The sequence below is a fragment of the Rhizophagus irregularis genome, chromosome 12, assembly GCF_026210795.1.
Source record: "Rhizophagus irregularis chromosome 12, complete sequence".
Classification (NCBI taxonomy): Eukaryota; Fungi; Glomeromycota; class Glomeromycetes; order Glomerales; family Glomeraceae; genus Rhizophagus; species Rhizophagus irregularis.
This window is the reverse complement of record NC_089440.1, coordinates 1,932,597-1,952,359: the sequence shown is the minus strand read 5'-3', so window position 1 is coordinate 1,952,359 and position 19,763 is coordinate 1,932,597. Positions and strand designations below refer to the sequence as shown.

The window sequence follows — 19,763 nt, the reverse complement described above, 5'->3', positions numbered from 1 at the left end:
ATTCTTTTTCCTTTTTTTAAAAATTTTCATTTTTTCTTTTCCTCTTTCTTTTTGGTTTAGTTAAGAATTTTTTTGGTTTTTTTTCATTCTTTTCCTGTTTATTTTCCCAAACTAAAATTTTTTTTTTTTATAAATAATCCTATTGTTTTGGTCTTTTAAGACTGATTTTTTTAATACTATTTTTTTTCGGTCTTTATTTTTAGACCATATTATTAAAAATTTTTTTCAGTCTTTTTGGACCTTATTTTTCAGAATTTTTTTCGGTACTTATTTTTTTTACGGATTCCTTTTTTTTCAAAAATTTCCTTTTTTTAAATCAATTTCTTTTTTATCCTTTTCTTTTCCCCTAATTTTATTTTCATTTCTTTTTCAAATTTTCTTTATTGTTATTTTTTGGGAGATTTTTTCGAATTCTTTAAAACCTTTTTTTTGAGTTGGTTTTTTTTCCAATCTGAAAATTCTTTTTTCACTTTTCTTTTTTCGGATTGGCTTTTGACTTTTTTTCCAATTTGAAAAATTTTTCTTTTTTTGGTTTGGCTTTTTTTTTGTTTTTTCTCGAACCATATTTTAAACCATTTAGATTTGGATTAGTGATCAGATTGACGCTGCAGCACCACAGTAATTCTTCTTAATAAGAATATTTTCCCTAATTATTTTTTAAGTTCAATAATAGACTGACATATAATTTACTTATTTATTTTTTGTAATAATAGATCTGACAATAGATTGGTATAATTAATTTTCTGGGAAATTTTTTTTTTTCATAACAATAGATTGTTATAATTGATTTTTGGAGGATTTTTTTTACTTTAATTTTAAAATATATTATTATTGCTTTAAAACTAAAATGTTTGCCATGAACCTTTTTTTTAATTAAAAATATAAAATTGAATCGGATTCAAATCAGATTCAGATTAGATTCGGATTAGATTTAATTTGATCCGATTTGACTTGGATCAGGACCCCGCTTACTTCTAATAAAGGTCTCCGGGCAAAATTTCAGATTTACTAGTAATTTTACCAACCTTTCTTATCTCATAATTTTACCATATATATATAGTGACCTTTTAAAATTATATTAAATTTTACCTTAGATTTTCAGAGACCTAAATTTTTTTAAATATTAAATAAACAAAATATTTTATAATCATTACAATAAATTTTAAAAATTTTTTATTTTTACTAAGTTTAATTCTTATTCTTTAAAGATAAATAACTTTTATTAGTAAAAAAAGTACTTTGAATTACAAAAATACTATAAAAAAAATCTTAAAGACACACATCTTTAACTTTACTTCGAAACTATTATTCACTTACTTACTTTAAAAAAATCTAATTAATTTTTTTTAAAAAAAATAAATTCGTAATTGGTATTATTATGAAAAAATGCTCGTACCCCATAAGTATTAATCCAACTGCTATGAAAATATTTATCTAAATATTTTCGACCTTGCCGAACAACTTTACTTAAGCATGAAAAAGTGATTTCATTTGACCAAAGTGCCCAAATTACGCCCTATAATCACTGATCGGGAAAATAAAAAAAAATTAAAAGTGCGAAAATTGCTCGTATTCCGTACATATTAAACTGATTCTTATGAAAATTAATATTCAGGTAGTTTCGATCTCGCCGAACAATATTACTTAAGCTTAAAAAGGTGATTTCATTTGACTAAAATGCCCAAATTACGCTCCGAATTTAATAAACAAAAAACGTAAATTTTAAGTTAATATTAAAATAAAAAAATGCTCGTATGCAATAAATATTACTCCAACTGCTATAAAAATTCAAATATAAGTAGTTCGACCTTACTAAACAACTTTCTTAGATAGTAAAATATGATTTGATTTAACCAAAGTACTGAAATTAAATTCTGAAGTTGCTAATTGCTGTACGAATTTTTATATTTTAAAAGCTAATTTTTGTAATAATTTTCAAAAAGATAGTGCTAATGCAAATAAAATTAAAAATATAAAATGGTTTTTACAAGTATAAAGAAGAGAATAAATTTTTTATTTTGAGAAAAAATTATAAAACGTATATTACCAAATATTGTAATAATTGTTGTACAATATTTCAAATTAGTATATATAAGGTAAATATTAAATTTTATATACAATTATTTACCGAAACATTTGTAAACTTATATTTGATTTTACCTTATAAAACCGGAAACCTATTTTAACTTTACCTTACATATCCGGAGACCTTTATTTGTCATATATATAATTTTACCTTTATCTATTAAGAGACCTAAAATTTTTTTTTAATATAAATTTTACCTTATATTTTCGGAGACCTCTATTAGAAGTAAGCGGGGTCCTCTTGGATCAAATCCAATTTTTTTAAAATAAATCAGATTGGATCAAATCTTATTTAAATCCGATCTGATCTGATCTGTGCAGAACTCTAAATATATGTCACTGCCTTTACTAACCATTTTTATTTTTTTTATAGGTTTTGGGAAAATGAAGAGAAAGGGTAAAATGAAGGGAAAAGGATAAGACGAAGGGAAAAGAGTAAAATGAAGGGAAAGGGTAAAATGAAGGGAAAGGGTAAAACGAAAGGAAAGGGTAAAACGAAGGGAAAAGGGTAAAATGAAGGGAAAAAGTAAAATGAAGGGAAAGAGTAAAATGAAGGGAAAAGGGTAAGACGAAGAGGAAAATTAAAGGGAAAAAGAAAATGAAAGGAAAGGTAAAACAAAAGGGGAAAATGAAAGTGAATGGAAATGGAAAAAAAAGTACTTTTTTAAGATTCGTAAGTATTATATTATGAATCTTAAATTTTTTTTTCTTTTTTATTATTATGGAACAGTTTACTAACTATTCCTTTCTTTTTTTATAGGTTCGGGTGGATTTTTGATAAATGGAAAACTAAGATTCGTAAGTAAATACAAATCTTGGTTTATCTTTTTATTTTTTTTAAAAAAAATATTACGAATGGTTAGGGAGCTTACACATATTACGTAATTATCAAAGTGGAGGAGGGAGGTAATTAAAATCTTACATTACACTTAATAAAATTATATATTTATAAATATTATAATTTAATTGGTTATTAAATCTGACAAGGAGAAATAGGAAGTAAGTTTATATTAAACTGAATATTACGTGATATGTATAACTTCACTTATTAATAACCGTTCTTTTTTATTTTTTAGGTTTTGGGTGGGCTTCTGATCTTCAGAAAAAGTAGAACCAAGATTTGTAAGTAAATACGAATCTTGGTTTAATTTTTTTTTCTTTTTTTTAAAAAAATATTACGAACGGTTACTAATAACCGTTCTTTTCTATTTTTAGGTTTTGGGTGGATTTCTGAAGAAGGAAAACTAAGAAACTAAAATTCGTAAGTATAAATCTTGGTTCTTTTTTTATTTTTTTTTAATATATGAACAGTTTACTAACTGTTCTTTTCTTTTTTTATAGTTAGTTTGGGTGGGCTTCTGAAGAATAAAAACCTAAAGATTCGTACTAAGTATGAATCTTTGATTTTTTTTATTTTTTATTATTACGAATGGTTTATTAACCATTCTTTTTTTTTATAGCTAGTTCGGGTGGCTTCCAAAAAACAAAAATCCAAAGATTCGTAAGTACGAATCTTTAATTTTTTTATTTTTTATTATTACGAATGGTTTACTAACCATTCTTTCTTTTTTATAGGTTCAGGTGGGCTTTTGAAGAACAAAAATCCAAAGATTCGTAAGTACAAATCTTTAATTTTTTTTTATTTTTTATTATTACGAATAGTTTATTAACCATTCTTTCTTTTTTTTATAGCTAGTTCAGGTGGGTTTCTGAAGAATAAAAATCCAAAGATTCGTAAGTACGAATCTTTAATTTTTTTATTTTTTATTATTACGAATAGTTTACTAACCATTTTTTCTTTTTTTTTATAGGTTCGGGTAGGCTTTTGAAGAACGGAAAAATTCAAAGATTTACGTACAAATCTTATTTTTTTTATTTTTTTTTTAATATTATGAACGGTTACTAATAACCGTTCTTTCTTTTTTAGGATCGGGTGGGCTTCTGACCTTTAGGAAAAGAGAAACCAAGATTCGTAAGTACAAATCTTGGTTTATTTTTTTTCAATTTTTTTTCTAAATATTATTATGAATGGTTACTAATAACCGTTCTTTTCTTTTCTTTTTAGGTCTTGAGTGTCGCAGGTGTCTTTCAAAGAATGGAAAAAACCAAAGATTTGTAAGTAAGTACAAAACTCATATGGGCTGATTTGTTTATTCTGCATTAAAAAGAGTTATTGATTGATTTTCACAATTTTTGTTACTTAAAATTGTTTTGTAATACCAAAAAATCATCTGATTGATAATCACTTAATTAAATAATAAGTTGAACAAAAATTTACATTTGCGAAACTTAAATTATTAAATGTAAAAGAACTGTAAAAAAACCTATTTCACTAATAAAAAACCCATTTCTCATATATATGGAATTTTTAACATACACTACCCTTCCAAAAGTATCTGGCCAAGCTCAACTTAATTTTCTCAAGATTGAATATATAAAGTATTATTTTTTTAAAAAAAAAACAATTCCCCTGGTTCTAACAATTAAAATGAATGTATTTTTATTGTATTACGATACTTGTATCAGATTTGGCAATAAACAAATAATAACACCTCAATTTTGCCAACGCTGATCTTTGCTTTTTTTGTTACTGTGCCATTCAGCTACTTTTAAAATGTAAAAAACTCGTGAATTGAGTGAGCGTGAGAAAATTATTAGCCTTTGGAAAGGATGAGAACTCATAAAGCTATCAGTCGTATCCTAAAATTTCCAAAAAGTACCATTACAGACACAATTGTTCAATACAAAAATTTTAATACTGGATTAATGGCTAAAAGAAGAGTGAGAAAGAATTCCATCCAAAACTTACATGCTGAATTAAAGCATGCATTAAAAACAATAGATGGCCAACTAAATATTAATTATTATTAATAAAATATGATCTTTATTGGTTGACCGGATACTTTTGAGAGGGTAGTGTATATTATTAAAAAGTAAGTATATTTTAATAAAATATAAAGTAAAATAAAAATTTATATAGCCTTAGTAGCTATAAATGTTTATAAAAGTATAATAAAAATATCATATAAAAGATAGTATCATAATAAATATTTTCAAACAATAAAAATAATTATTTTATGTCAAAGTTTGTATTACCATCTTTAAACGCAAATATATCAAGATTCACTGATCCGTTTTCTATAATTTTAGGCTCGTTGGAAAGCCCTTGTTCTGGACTTTATAGGCGAAAAAAGAGCTCGCCGATTGAACCATTAGATCCAGAGATATTTAAGTTTAAAGTTGAGGTATGAACTTTTTAACATGCTTAAATGCAATTATCTTGGGATCCACTGATCCATTTTTTATAAATTTAGGCTCTTTGGAAAGCCTTTGATCTGGTCTATATGAACGAAAAAAGAGCTTGCCAATTGGATCACTGGATTTGGAGATATTTACGTTTTAAGTTGAGATACAAATTTTTAACATATATAGTAAGTGCTAAGAATTATATTAATTTAAAAGAAATATTTACCAAATTATAGTATAATAACATTAAATAAAAATTTTTTAATACTCATTTCCAATTTACTGTATATTATATAGTATTTTGTATAATAAAAATGTAATAAAATTAATATTTTAATTAAAGGTAGACAAATCAGCCCATATGTTGGTTTTTTTTCTTATTTTTTTTAATATTATGAACGGTTACTAATCGTTCTTCTCTTTTTTTTATAGGTTCGGATGGATTGCCAAAGAACGATCAAAGATTCATATATATGAATACATAAATCATGTAATTGTGAAATTGTATTTGAATTAGCAATATTTTTTGTAAATTAAATAGATGCAATAATAATAATATAATTATAAAGTATTTAAGCATTAACAAATACATTTATTTAATAATAAATTTGATAAAAAAAATCATAAATAAATGGGTTGTTATTAGACCATAATTCAGCTTAAAGTTTTAAGGTCAAATATTAGTCAATTTAAGCCTAAATAATGGTCGAATAATTAGTCCAAATTTGGGACGATTGGCACCCTAAATGTGCCTGAAAATTCGACTTCAATTTGACACAGGTTAGACTATTATACGACCTACATTCAACCTGGTCAAATTTAGGCTGAATTGTCCTTTTTTGACTAGTGTAAGACCCTTGTAAAACTTGTAGAGAATAGGCTGATTTTCTTTTATCAAATAAGAACTAATTGTAAAGACTTCAGGAGACTAATTGCAATCAGTTGTCCTTTTTCTTCCACCTTCTAATTCGCCAGGTTCTAAAAGGTAATGAACTTCAGTATAGCTAGATAAAAGTGGTTCATTATAACCAACTGGTCTTCTATGTTCGACAGAAGGTTTAGCTATTATTTTTTTACCTTTTAATGCTTTTTTTACAGCCTCGTTAGAAGACATATCTATTAACCAAGTAGAAGTATTATTGTAAATATCATCATTTATACAAAGTCCTTTAACCCATGCTCTGGATCTGTCAGTCAAAGGCAAATGAAAATCTTCAGCATCTTGCCAAAAATAAGCATGTTATTCAAATTCTTGATGGTCACGTTGTAAACGGTCAAATATCAAGCGTGAAAAGATGATAAAATTCAACCACCAAATGTAATTGCCAAATATTAAGAACGAACAAATTAATTATGAATTGGCGTAGATGGATAAATAATTAGCCGAAAAGGATAAACATTTAGGAAGAGTAATGATCTACATGATGTAATATTTGTCAAATGATTGACAAAGAACAAATAGAATAATTAGAGTCGATCAATTGCGGCTTAGCAATCTTTAACAATAAGAACAATTAGAAAGAATAATTATAAGCCATAAAAGATAGATTATAAGCAAAACACATAAAGCAAATTAAAAGAACATATAAAATAATGTCAGAAAGATTAAAGAACATAAAATAATATAAAAAGATAGTATAAAGATGGAACATAAAAGATAACATATTAAAAAGAACATATATAAAAAGATAGCATATTAAAAGATAGCGTATTTAAAATATAGATAGCATATTAGAAAGATAGTTCAAAGATAATATGTAAAAAGAACATAAAAGATAATATATAGATAGAATAGAAAGTAGCATAAAATTTGTATAAATAGAGAGCGGAATTCAAAGTAATTCCATAGTTCTCATCCACAGAACTCAATAAAAATATAAGTTTTATTTAATTATTTGTTAGTAAAGTTTAATATTAATTAAAGGTAATAGGTTCGCCCTAAACTTTAATTAATGTTTGCTTAATTAATTTTAATTGAATAAAATGAAAATTTTAAGATGAATTAAATATACAATTTTAAAAAGTAATAATTCGTAGCGAGAGCTATCGAAGTTTGAAATTAAAGGTAAAAGTGGATATAATTTGGGGAAAATTTAGAGAAGTTAATTTTATTTTATATCGTTCGACGTTTTATATTACTAACGCTATTTATGTTATGAACCAAGAATGTTGTTGTATGTTGTTCGTTGATTATGTTGTTTGATAATTATGCGGTTGATTATTTGTTTGTTCGTTTATTTGTTCGTTCGTTCGATTATTCGTTCGTTCGACCATGAGAATGCCCGTTCGATGTGGCAACTCTGTAAATTGATGACAGAGGGAATTGGGGGATCTCAACGTTCAGCAATAGCTACATCATATTTAGAATTAGCATACTGAATTCTTACATTATAACTGAGTAATAAATCTTTACATTCGTCCATATATTCAGTATCTCTATCTACAATAAAATCTTCAGGCAGGTTAAGAGAATCATTAGGATCATTGTAAATTTTTTGAATTGCTTTAGCCATTTGTACAGATGATTTGTCAGTTAAAGGAAAACTATGCCAGTATCTAATTGTCTTAACATTTTTAAAATTTTATTTATAAAGTACTTAATATTTCTTAATGTTCTTTCCAGTATCAAAATGTGTGGATTAAACTTATCTGTTTAAGTTTAAAGTTAAATGCATGATTTATACACTCAATTTAGATTTTTATATATTCTGTGTAATGCAAAAAAGTGGTTTGCATAATTAATAAATTTTTTAAAAAGTGGTTTGTGTTATTGTAAAATTTTTTTTGGAAAATTTAATGATCTCGGTTAATATTGATATTAAAAGAATAATTTATGATTTATTTTATTTTTCAGATATTTCTGTATAAGATTTGTTAAAATTTAGTTTAATTACTTAATTGCCAATCTGTCTAAAATTGGCACTGCATTACTAATAAAATTTGGGGATATTAATGATAATAAAAAACCCATTTTTTACATTTCACGCGTAGAATAAACTTTCACCTAGAGCTCCGCAACCACTGGTCGAAATCAAAAAAATCGGACATATGAAAAATCAGCTAAAAATCAGACCAAAATCGACTGACATTACAAATCAGCACATCTGATTGATGCCAATCGGACAATTTAATGAAAATCCAGAAAAAAATCATCATATTTGATTGACGGCTGATTGATGCTAGTTGAAATCAAAAAAAAAAATCAGACAAATGGCAAATCAACCTAAAATTTGCCCAATATTCAAATATGTACTTCCAATTTATGGAGAATTGACAATTCAATAAAAACATATGTGCCGATTTTTGGAATTAGTCTAAATTAAGATTTTTATAAAAATTTAATATTTTAGTAAGATTAACATTACACAAATCTAAATTAAATATGTGTTACATATTTACATAACTCAGATTTAATAAAAAATAAAAAAAATTTTTTTAATCAATATTCAAAAATAACGGTAATAACCACTTCTTTTTCCCCATCACTGCCCATCACTTTTCCATTATTTTTCTATTCACTTTTATTAAATATGACAAAAAAGTTTATAAGCAAATATAGCAGTTATTTTTAAGTGGTAAGTAAAAGAAAAAACTTAATATTTTATATACATAGATAAGATATATTTTTTCATAATTTTTAGCTTTAATCTATTGTTTTTTCTTTGTAAAAAATACATGCAAATAAAAAATAATTATGATGTAAAATAGTTGTAAAATGAATAATAAGATATTCTTTTTTTTCAAAATAACTAATTATATATTTGTTTTTTATATTTTAAAATTATTTTATTAGATTTATTCTATTAAAATCCTTAAATGGCAAATAAAATCTTTTAAATAAAGTAAAAGAATTTGGGATTCTCTTATGAAAGCATTTTTTGGTAAGAAATAAAATTTTCAGATCAGACTTTATGCAGGTGACAAAATCGTGCATTATTATTCCTGGAGATATGCTAACATCATCATTTTACATTCATTTGAAAGCTGAGAATTTGCTCTATCGTAAGAATCAAAGATCAGGAACATTGGATTACTGGATGAGGCGTAATTAACGATCAAAGTCAAATCAAATTTAAAAATTAAAAATAAATATATTAGATGTAATTATTCACAATCCAGTGATTCAATTCATTCGATTTTAGGCTTATTAGATAGACCTCAATTTTCTCTTTCAAATGAATATAATTTCATTCGTGTAGCTTGCATCTACAGGTATTTAATAAATTTTTTTATATCAGATTTTATCAAACTTATAAAATTTTATATTAATAATATAATTGATGATTTCTAAACATCTACATATATTAAACGAATTATTTTAAATTTATTTTAAAGATAAAAGTTGGCATCACCTTAGGGAGCAAAGATCATTCAAATTGAATCACTACATGTGAAGTAATTAATGATCAAATTTAGATAAAATTCAATAAATATACTGAACGTGATTACTGAACAACTAGTGATTCAATTCACTTGATTTTAGATTCATTAGATAGATCTCGATTTTCTCTTTCAAATGAATGTAAATTTATTTGTATAGCTTATTTCTACGAAGAATTATCAATGATTTTGTCATGAGAGTTATATTTGATCTTTTAAATTTTAATGATATCTTATATTAAAAAAAAATTAAAAATTATATAATTAATTAGTTTTTTTTGCATTATCTAGTATAAATTTATTATTCTTATATAAATGATAATTTATATTTGCTTTAATAAAATTATTTTTGTGTAAAAAAATTAGATTCCAAGGATCGGCCCATATGATTTGGCAAAAAATCATTATATTTGATTGACGGCTGATTGATGCTAGTTGAAATCAAAAAAAAATCAGACAAATGGCAAATCAACCTAAAATTTACCCAATATTCAAATATGATACTTCAGATTTATGGAAAATTAACAATTCAATAAAAATTCAATAAAAATTTGATAAAAATTCGGCAAAAAAATCATCATATTTGATTGACGGCTGATTGATGCTGGTTGAAATCAAAAAAAAAAATCGGACAAAATGGCAAATCAACCTAAAATTTACCCAATATTCAAATATGATACTTCAGATTTATGAAAAATTGACAATTCAATAAAAATTTGATAAAAATTTGATAAAAATTCGGCAAAAAAATCATCATATTTGATTGACGGCTGATTGATGCTAGTTAAAAATCAAAAAAAAATCAGACAAATGGCAAATCAGCCTAAAATTTGCCCCAATATTGGTTAAAATTACAAATTGGCACTTCTGATTTGTAGCATACTGGTTAATGATTTATGGTTGAATCTTTTCATATTATTGATATATGTAATTTATGATAAATAATAAATATTCAGTTATTCTCATTAAAAATTGTATGAACGGTCCCTAATATTATTGTTGGATGATTTAAACTATATAATAGTCTAAATCATAATCTGCCACCTGATTTATTTAATAGTTAGAAATTTGCTCATTTTTTAATTAGGTATCAATCAAAATTAAACTATTATAACATTTACTATTTGCTGATCAATTATAATAAGACGCGACATGTATTATATTAATAAAAGTACATCGGGAAAGTTTTTGGGATACAAAACTGCAGAGATCTGCAAAATTAGCTTTTTTTTTGTCATTTTTTGTGTATTTCTGCGAAGTTCTGCAACTTCGCAGATAATTGAATATTTTTATCTATAAAATCAGTGAAATTCTGCAATTTTGCAGAATTTCATTCAACAGAAAATTTAAAACAAGCCAGACTTGCGAAGTTCTGCAAAATAGCAATATTGCGAAATTTTTTATGGAGCAGTTCTTCGCAATTTGGTAATTCCAGTGTACATTGGAAAAAGAATTGCACTGATTGGTCATATGGGATGATCAGTTACTAGCCGAATTTAGACTTCGACATTTATTTAAACTTTAAACTTGATAAAGTTTCGAAACTTAATCTTTTTCCTTTTGAAAAGTTTCGAAACTAAAAGAAAAAACTTGATCTTTTTTCTTTTAAAAAGTATCGAAGCTAAAAGACGAAATTTTTTTTAAAAAAAATTAATTTTCGTAGGACACCAGCCCTACGAAGTTTCTGAAAGTTTCAAAGTACAGGACAAACGAAATTAGTAATTTCGTCCAACTTCAAAGTTTTTTTTAAAATTTCGAAGGTAAGTTCAAAATTTTACTTTTTTTTTCATTTACTTCTAAACGAAACGTTTCTAAACGTTTCGAAATATATTGTTTTTAATTTAATTACTTTTATCGAAATATTTGTTAACGTTTCAATAATTTTATTATTTTTATTTTTAACGAAACGTTTTTTAACGTTTCGAAATTTTATTTTAAAAAATTTTATCGGAACGTTAAAAAATGTTCCGATTTTTGATTTTTTTTATCGAAACGTATTTTAACGTTTTGAAATTTTATTTTTCTTTATATCGAAATGTTAAAAACGGTTTGATTCATTTTTTATTTTAATTTTAAACGAAACATTTTTAACGTTTCAATTTTATTCTTAATTTTCAAACGAAACGTTTTTAACATTTCGATTTTATTCTTAATTTTCAAACGAAACGTTAAAAACGTTTCGATTTTATTCTTAATTTTCAAATGAAACGTTAAAAACGTTTCGATTATTTTTTTTAATTTTCTTAATTTTCTTTATATCGAAACGTTAAAAAACGTTTCAATTTTTAGTTTAATTTTTAAACGAAACGTTTTTAACGTTTCAAAATTTTTTTTAAAATTTTTCTTTATATCGAAACGTTAAATATCGAAACGTTTTTAATGTTTCGATTTTTTTAAAATTCTTTTATCAGAACGTTTATTAATGTTCCGATTTTTTTTCGAATTTTTTTGTAGGGTTCCAGCGCTTTCTAGACGAATTTCGAAGGTAAAACTTCGAAATTGTTTCTTTTTTTTTCATTTATTTAATGAAACGTTTATTAACGTTTCACTTTTTTTTTAGATTTTCATCTTTCCGGCAGTTTCCTGGGTGGAACTTCAAAGGTATTTACCGTCGAAGAATTAATTTTCCGAATGCTGTTTTACCTTGCCACTTTTGAATTGTGTAAAAAAGTTGGCCATTCATAGGAAACTGGACGGAATTTCGAAGGTAAAAAAAACTTCGAAATTATTAATTTTATTTTCTTTTATTTTTTTTTGTTTAATGAACGTTTGCTAACGTTCTTTATCTTTTTAGGTACAGAAAGCCGATTGGAATCCCAATTCGAAGGTAAACTTCAAATTTTATTTTATTTCTTCTTAAACGAAATGTTTGCTAACATTTTCGTTTTTTTCTTTTTTGTAGACCTATGGCCTTCCAGATAGGTTCCTGGGCGAAAATTTAAAGGTATTTACTACCTTGTATTTTTTTTTGTTATTGTTAACGAAATGTTCTTATTAACATTTCGATTTTTTACTTTTGTAGGTCCATGACTTCTGAAAACTTTTTCGAAGGTAAAACTTTAAAATTCTTTGGTTTTAATTTAATGAAACGTTTATTAGTAACAGTTTGTTTTTTTTGTAGGGTTTTGGTTCTCCGGATCTTGAACAAAAGAATTTGAAGGTAAACCTTCAAAAATCTTTATATTTTTGTGGTTTTTTTCTTTAACGAACATTCTACTAACGTTCGCTATTCTTTTATTTTTAGGTCCCGGCTCCCATTTGAAAGAACTTCGAAAGTAATAATACTTCGAAGTTCTTTATTTTTAGTTTTTAATGAACGTTCTACTAACGTTCATTTTTTATTATTTTTAGGTCCCGGACTTCCATTTGGAGAACTTGGAAGAACTTCGAAGGTAATAGCACTTCGAAGTTCTTTATTTTTAATTTTCTTTAACGAACGTTCTACTAACGTTTCGTTATTTTATTTTTTTTAGGTCTAGAACGCCAAAGGTATGTTCCGGACCCATTTGAAGGTAAAACCTTCGAAATTTTTTTTTTTTTAATTAATTTATTGACGAACGTTAACTAACGTTCGTATTTCATTTTTTAGGTAAAGGAAAGGCCGAAAGACTTCAAATTTTTTTTTCTTGGATACTAAGAGAGGGTAAGTTTCGTAACAAATTTTCATTACGAAACTTTAATTTTTTTTTCATTTTTTTAAGAAACATTGACTAATGTTTCTTATTTATTTTTGTAGATTCTGATACTCGAATCCAAAACTAAATGGTAAGTTTCGTAACGAATTTTTTCGTTACGAAGCTTAGTTTTTTTTTTATTTTATAAAAAAATGTTTCTAACGTTCTTTATTCTTTTTTGTAGTTTCGGTACTCCAAAGATTCCCGAAACGAAAATGGTAAGTTTCGCAACATCTCGTTGCGAAACTTTATATATATATTTTTTAATTTTATAAAGGTTAAAGAACGTTTTTCTAACGTTCTTTTATTCTTTTTTTTTAGATTTTCAGCTCGTCTGGAATTCAACATGGTAAGTTTCGTAACGAACTTTTCGTTATGAAACTAATATTTTTTTATTTTATTTAAACGAAACGTTACTAACGTTTCGGTTTTCTTTTTTTTTTAGGTTTTCTGCTTCCCGGGCAGCATTTCGAAGGCGAAACTTCAAAAAAAAAATTTTTTTTTTATTTTATTTTAACGAACGTTAACTAACGTTCATTCTTAATTTTGTAGGTCCAGAACACCAAATTGCGGGGCTCCGATTTGGCCAATCCTATAGGTAAAGTTTTGAAGTTTCTTCCTTCGAAACTTTCATAAAAAACGTTTATTTTTAACGTTTTTTATATTTTTTATAGGAAATCGGCTCTGATTTGGCCAATTCTATAAATAAAGTTTTGAATTTTTGAAACTTAAAAAAAAACGTTTATTTTAACGTTTTTTAATTATTTTTTATTTTTTTTTTTGCAGGGAAATCAGCTCCAATTTGGATACCGGAATCCTGCAAGTAAAGTTTCGATTTTTGAAACTTTTTGACGAAACTTAATAAAAACATCATATGTGCCGATTTTTGGAATTAGTCTAAATTAAGATTTTTATAAAAATTTAATATTTTAGTAAGATTAACATTACACAAATCTAAATTAAATATGTGTTACATATTTACGTAACTCAGATTTAATAAAAAATAAAAAAAATTTTTTTAATCAATATTCAAAAATAACGGTAATAACCACTTCTTTTTCCCCATCACTCCCATCACTTTTCCATCATTTTTCTATTCACTTTTATTAAATATGACAAAAAAGTTTATAAGCAAATATAGCAGTTATTTTTAAGTGGTAAGTAAAAGAAAAAACTTAATATTTTATATACATAGATAAGACATATTTTTTCATAATTTTTAGCTTTAATTTATTGTTTTTTCTTTGTAAAAAATACATGCAAATAAAAAATAATTATGATGTAAAATAGTTGTAAAATGAATAATAAGATATTCTTTTTTTTTCAAAATAACTAATTATATATTTGTTTTTTATCTTTTAAAATTATTTTATTAGATTTATTCTACTAAAATCCTTAAATTGCAAATAAAATCTTTTAAATAAAGTAAAAGAATTTGGGATTCTCTTATGAAAGCATTTTTTGGTAAGAAATAAAATTTTCAGATCAGACTTTATGCAGGTGACAAAATCGTGCATTATTATTCCTGGAGATATGCTAACGTCATCATTTTACATTCATTTGAAAGCTGAGAATTTGCTCTATCGTAAGAATCAAAGATCAGGAAAATTGGATCACTGGATGAGGCGTAATTAACGATCAAAGTCAAATCAAATTTAAAAATTAAAAATAAATATATTAGACGTAATTATTCACAATCCAGTGATTCAATTCATTCGATTTTAGGCTTATTAGATAGACCTCAATTTTCTCTTTCAAATGAATATAATTTCATTCGTGTAGCTTGCATCTACAGGTATTTAATAAATTTTTTTATATCAGATTTTATCAAACTTATAAAATTTTATATTAATAATATAATTGATGATTCCTAAACATCTACATATAATAAACGAATTATTTTAAATTTATTTTAAAGATAAAAGTTGGCATCACCTTAGGGAGCAAAGATCATTCAAATTGAATCACTATATGTGAAGTAATTAATGATCAAATTTAGATAAAATTCAATAATATACTGAACGTGATTACTGAACAACTAGTGATTCAATTCACTTGATTTTAGATTCATTAGATAGATCTCGATTTTCTCTTTCAAATGAATGTAAATTTATTTGTATAGCTTATTTCTACGAAGAATTATCAATGATTTTGTCATGAGAGTTATATTTGATCTTTTAAATTTTAATGATATCTTATATTAAAAAAAAATTAAAAATTATATAATTAATTAGTTTTTTTTGCATTATCTGGTATAAATTTATTATTCTTATATAAATGATAATTTATATTTGCTTTAATAAAATTATTTTTGTGTAAAAAAATTAGATTTCAAGGATCGGCCCATATGTTAACGTTTTTATTATATTTTATTGATTTTTTTTTGCAGGGAAATCGGCTCCAATTTGGATACCAGAATCCCGCAAGTAAAGTTTCTATTTTTGAAACTTTTTGATGAAACTTAATAAAAAACATTTAATTTAACGTTTTTTTATTATTTTTATTATTTTTTTTGTAGGGAAATCAGCTTCGATTTGCCATCCTACAGGTAACGTTTTGATTTTCTGGGAATTAAGGAATTTAACGTATACCAGATTCCCAGGTTAGTTTCGAAACAAAAAATTCAAAACTTTTATAAAAAAGTATTTTATTATTTACGCAATTAAACATTTTTAACGTTATTCTGGGGTCTTTTAGACGCATGGAAATTCAGTAAGGTGATTTTAAACGGCTACTTCACCTTTCAAGTTTTCAGGCAACTGGAATATTGATTTTTGGGCGAAATTGTTTTATATGTATATGTAATATTTTAAATTTCAGAATAAAATTTACTGTAATTTGCGATACAATTCAGAATAAAATTTACTGCAATTCAGATGCAATTCAGAATAAAATTAACTGCAATTCAGAATAAAATTTACCACAATTCAGAATAAATTTACCGCAATTCAGAATAGAAATTTACCACAATTCAGATTAAATTTACCACAATTCAAATTAAATTTACCGCAATTCAGAATAGAAAATTTACTGCAATTCAGATTAAAATTTACCGCAATTCAGAATAAATTTACCACAATTCAGAATAGAAAATTTACCGCAATTCAGATTAAAATTTAATTAAAATTTACTGCAATTCAGATTAAAATTTATCGCAATTTATCAAAATTTATCATAATTCAGAATAAATTCACTGCAATTCGGTAAATTTATGAATATATTTTTTTAAACAATTCGGATTAAAAATACTAAGCAATTCAGATACAATTTGGATATTCTGATCAGCGTCGATCGGCCTGCCAATCAGAACTTTGCCTAAATTAATAAATCGGCCATCTTTATCACCAAATTCAGCCTAAAATAGGACATCCGATTTCTAGCCGATTTGGACTATTTTAACCAGTGTAACCTGACTTGACAGATCGGTTGACCTAAGGTTGCTTGCCAAAACCTCTCCAAAATCCTGTGATAAATTTCGGCAAGATTTTACTATATGTTTACTATAGTTTCGGCAGGGTTTCAGCAGTTTCGGCAAATGGGGGTTTCGGCATTTCGGCAAAGTTTCGGCAGGATTTTTAATATGATTTAATATAGTTTCGGCATTTTCCGTATGGTATTGGCAGTTATTAAAGGTTTGGCTTTTCGGCAAGCAACCTTAAAGGACTGAATGGATTGACCGTGAAATATTCAGGTCAGGTCATCAAATCATGACTCCGACACGGCTTGGATCAGCGCTAGTCCAGTACCGATCTGATCCATTCGACCTGATATATATTTGGGTCAAATAAATTAAAAATACTGAAACTAATAGTTCTGGCATTTTTACATGTAAAATCAAAAGGAAAAATGCCAGAACTAATAATTCCAGTATTTTTACATGTAAAATTGAAAAAAAATGCCGAAACTAATAGTTTTGGCATTTTTATATGTAAAATAAAATGAAAAATGCTGAAACTAATGATTCTGGCATTTTTACATGTAGTTGAAAAAAATGCGAAAACTATCGAGTTTTAGCGTTTTTACGTGTAAAATCAAAAAAAGAAAAATGCCAAGAAGCAATGATTCAGCGTTTTTACATGTAAAATTGAAAAAAAATGCTAAAACTAATAGTTTCAGCGTTTTTACATGTAAAATCAAAATGAAAAATGCCAGAACTAATGATTCCGGCGTTTTTACATGTAAAATCAAAAAAAATGTCAAAACTATCAGTTTTAGCGTTTTTACAAGTAAAATCAAAATGAAAAACGCCAGAACTAATAATTCCGGCATTTTTACATGTAAATACAAAAAAAATGCTGAAACTAATTTTTTACATGTAAAATCAAAATGAAAAATGCTGGAACTAATGATTCCAGCATTTTTACATGTAAATACAAAAAAAATGCCGAAACTAATTTTTTACATGTAAAATCAAAATGAAAAACGCTGAAACTAATGATTCTAGCGTTTTTACATGTAAAATCAAAATGAAAAATGCCAGAACTAATAATTCCAGCATTTTTGCATCTAAAATCAAAAAAAATGCCAAAACAAATAGTTTTGGCGTTTTTATATATAAAAACAAAAGTAAAATACCGGGACCTAACGTTTTTTCAATAAAAATTAAAAAAAATCTTTTTTTTTTAATTAAAAATGTCGAACTTAACGTTTTTTGTATAATTAATAAAAAAAAAATGGTACAAAACATTTTTTTAATTGAAATATTAATAATAAAACTTCAGGTAACTTGAGTTGTTTACCTGACCCGACCTGACCTGAAAAAAATTTCAGTTCAGGTTAACCAGATAACCTGACCCGATCTGACCTGTGCGGAGCTCTACTTTCACCCATTTCACCCATTTCACAAATAAAAGTACCCTTCAATTTTTTACTTGTTCTATAAAGAAAAATATTTAAAAAAAAATCTTTAAGAAGAGCTTAGAAAGCCAAAAAATATACAGTGTGTAACAAAAAAAATCAGAATTAAAATATAGTTTGTAATACCATGATGATCGTACCAAATTATATGTAAAATAGCTTATTCGAAAGCTGAAAACCTGTAGATTTTATCAATAGTAAATTAAAATGGTGTTTAATGCAGTAATTTTTTATAATTAAGCTTATAATAATAATTTTTTTAGATTAAAACATTTTTATAACTAATTTAGAATTAATGTGTATTTCTTTGCATAAAGTGCAGTAAATATTCAAAAAAAAATTTTTAATTTATACTTTTCTATTGGTCTTAATAATATTTGAGAAATTTTCAATGACTTTGTATTCATTATAAATTCACAAATTTCAAATTATATTTTTCCTTTAAAAATCAACACTTGTAGTTAATTTTCTCAAGAAGTAAAAAAGCATTATGATCATGAAAGATGTCAAAATGTAGCCCTGATATTCAAGTTTATTTTGCATTTTAAATGATAAAAATTGGACTTATTTTGAGCGAACTACACACATTTTTGTAATTTGAATAATTTTTTAGCTTTTTTACTATATACCACAATTGAGGAATTTTGAAGAGTAAATTTCTCATCATTCTACCATAAATGTTTCTATACTGCTAATTTTTTGGTATCAACTTTTTTACATTATTCTTAACAATATTTGAATGTTTTTAATTTAAATTCAATATTCAAATGCTTTGTAATATTAGTTTATTTTTTTATTATATTTTTCTGTTCAAAGTAAATATTTACAGCGAGATTTTTCAAAAAAATAATGAAGCAATTATAACTTTAAAAGATATCATAATACAGATCTTGGCCATAGGTTTATTATCCAATTTACACAAAGAAAATCAGATTTATTTTAAACGTATAACACAGGTCGAAAAGTGAAAAATCAGGCATCAATCAGGCACCAATCGGTCACCAATCAGGTACCTGATTGGTGACCGATTGGTCTGATTGGCATTTTCGCCAAATACGGTTACCAATCAGGCAGTTTGCTAACTTTTGATCCAGTGATCAGAAAAGAATGAAATATAGCTCATTGGAATCGTCTCAACAAGACGAATCTAATGGTAGTAAAATCGCATTTCTAGGATTAATACTTGATGAGAAATTAAGTAAAATATAAAAATAAAATGTATCATTTATATTTTATTTAATTTTTTATTAACTATTAATCCTAGAGATGCGATTTTACTACCATTAGATTCGTCTTGTTGAGACGATTCCAATGAGCTATATTTCATCCTTTTCTGATCACTGGATCAAAAGTTAGCAAACTGCCTGATTGGTGACGGTATTTGGCGAAAATGCCAATCAGGCACCAATCGGTCACCAATCAGTCACCAATCAGCTACCTGATTGGTGACCGATTGGTGCCTGATTTTTCACTTTTTGACCTGTGTAATACGCATTTTTATTACATGAATAATATTCTGGT

General features: G+C 25.5%; 1 protein-coding gene across 1 annotated transcript; it reads left to right on the top strand.

Annotated features, from left to right (window-relative positions):
- Positions 1-2,552: 2,552 nt before the first annotated feature.
- OCT59_003992 (uncharacterized protein) lies at positions 2,553-4,403 on the top strand (the record flags this gene model as incomplete). Its single annotated transcript, XM_066147990.1, has 15 exons — positions 2,553-2,648; positions 2,721-2,758; positions 2,846-2,883; positions 2,949-2,991; positions 3,073-3,084; positions 3,162-3,192; positions 3,322-3,346; positions 3,427-3,435; positions 3,550-3,586; positions 3,661-3,699; positions 3,778-3,819; positions 3,897-3,902; positions 4,013-4,057; positions 4,151-4,204; positions 4,348-4,403. Exons 1-15 carry the CDS (start codon positions 2,599-2,601, stop codon positions 4,401-4,403), a joined length of 525 nt encoding a protein of 174 aa, XP_065996633.1. The 5' UTR covers positions 2,553-2,598.
- Positions 4,404-19,763: the final 15,360 nt, after the last annotated feature.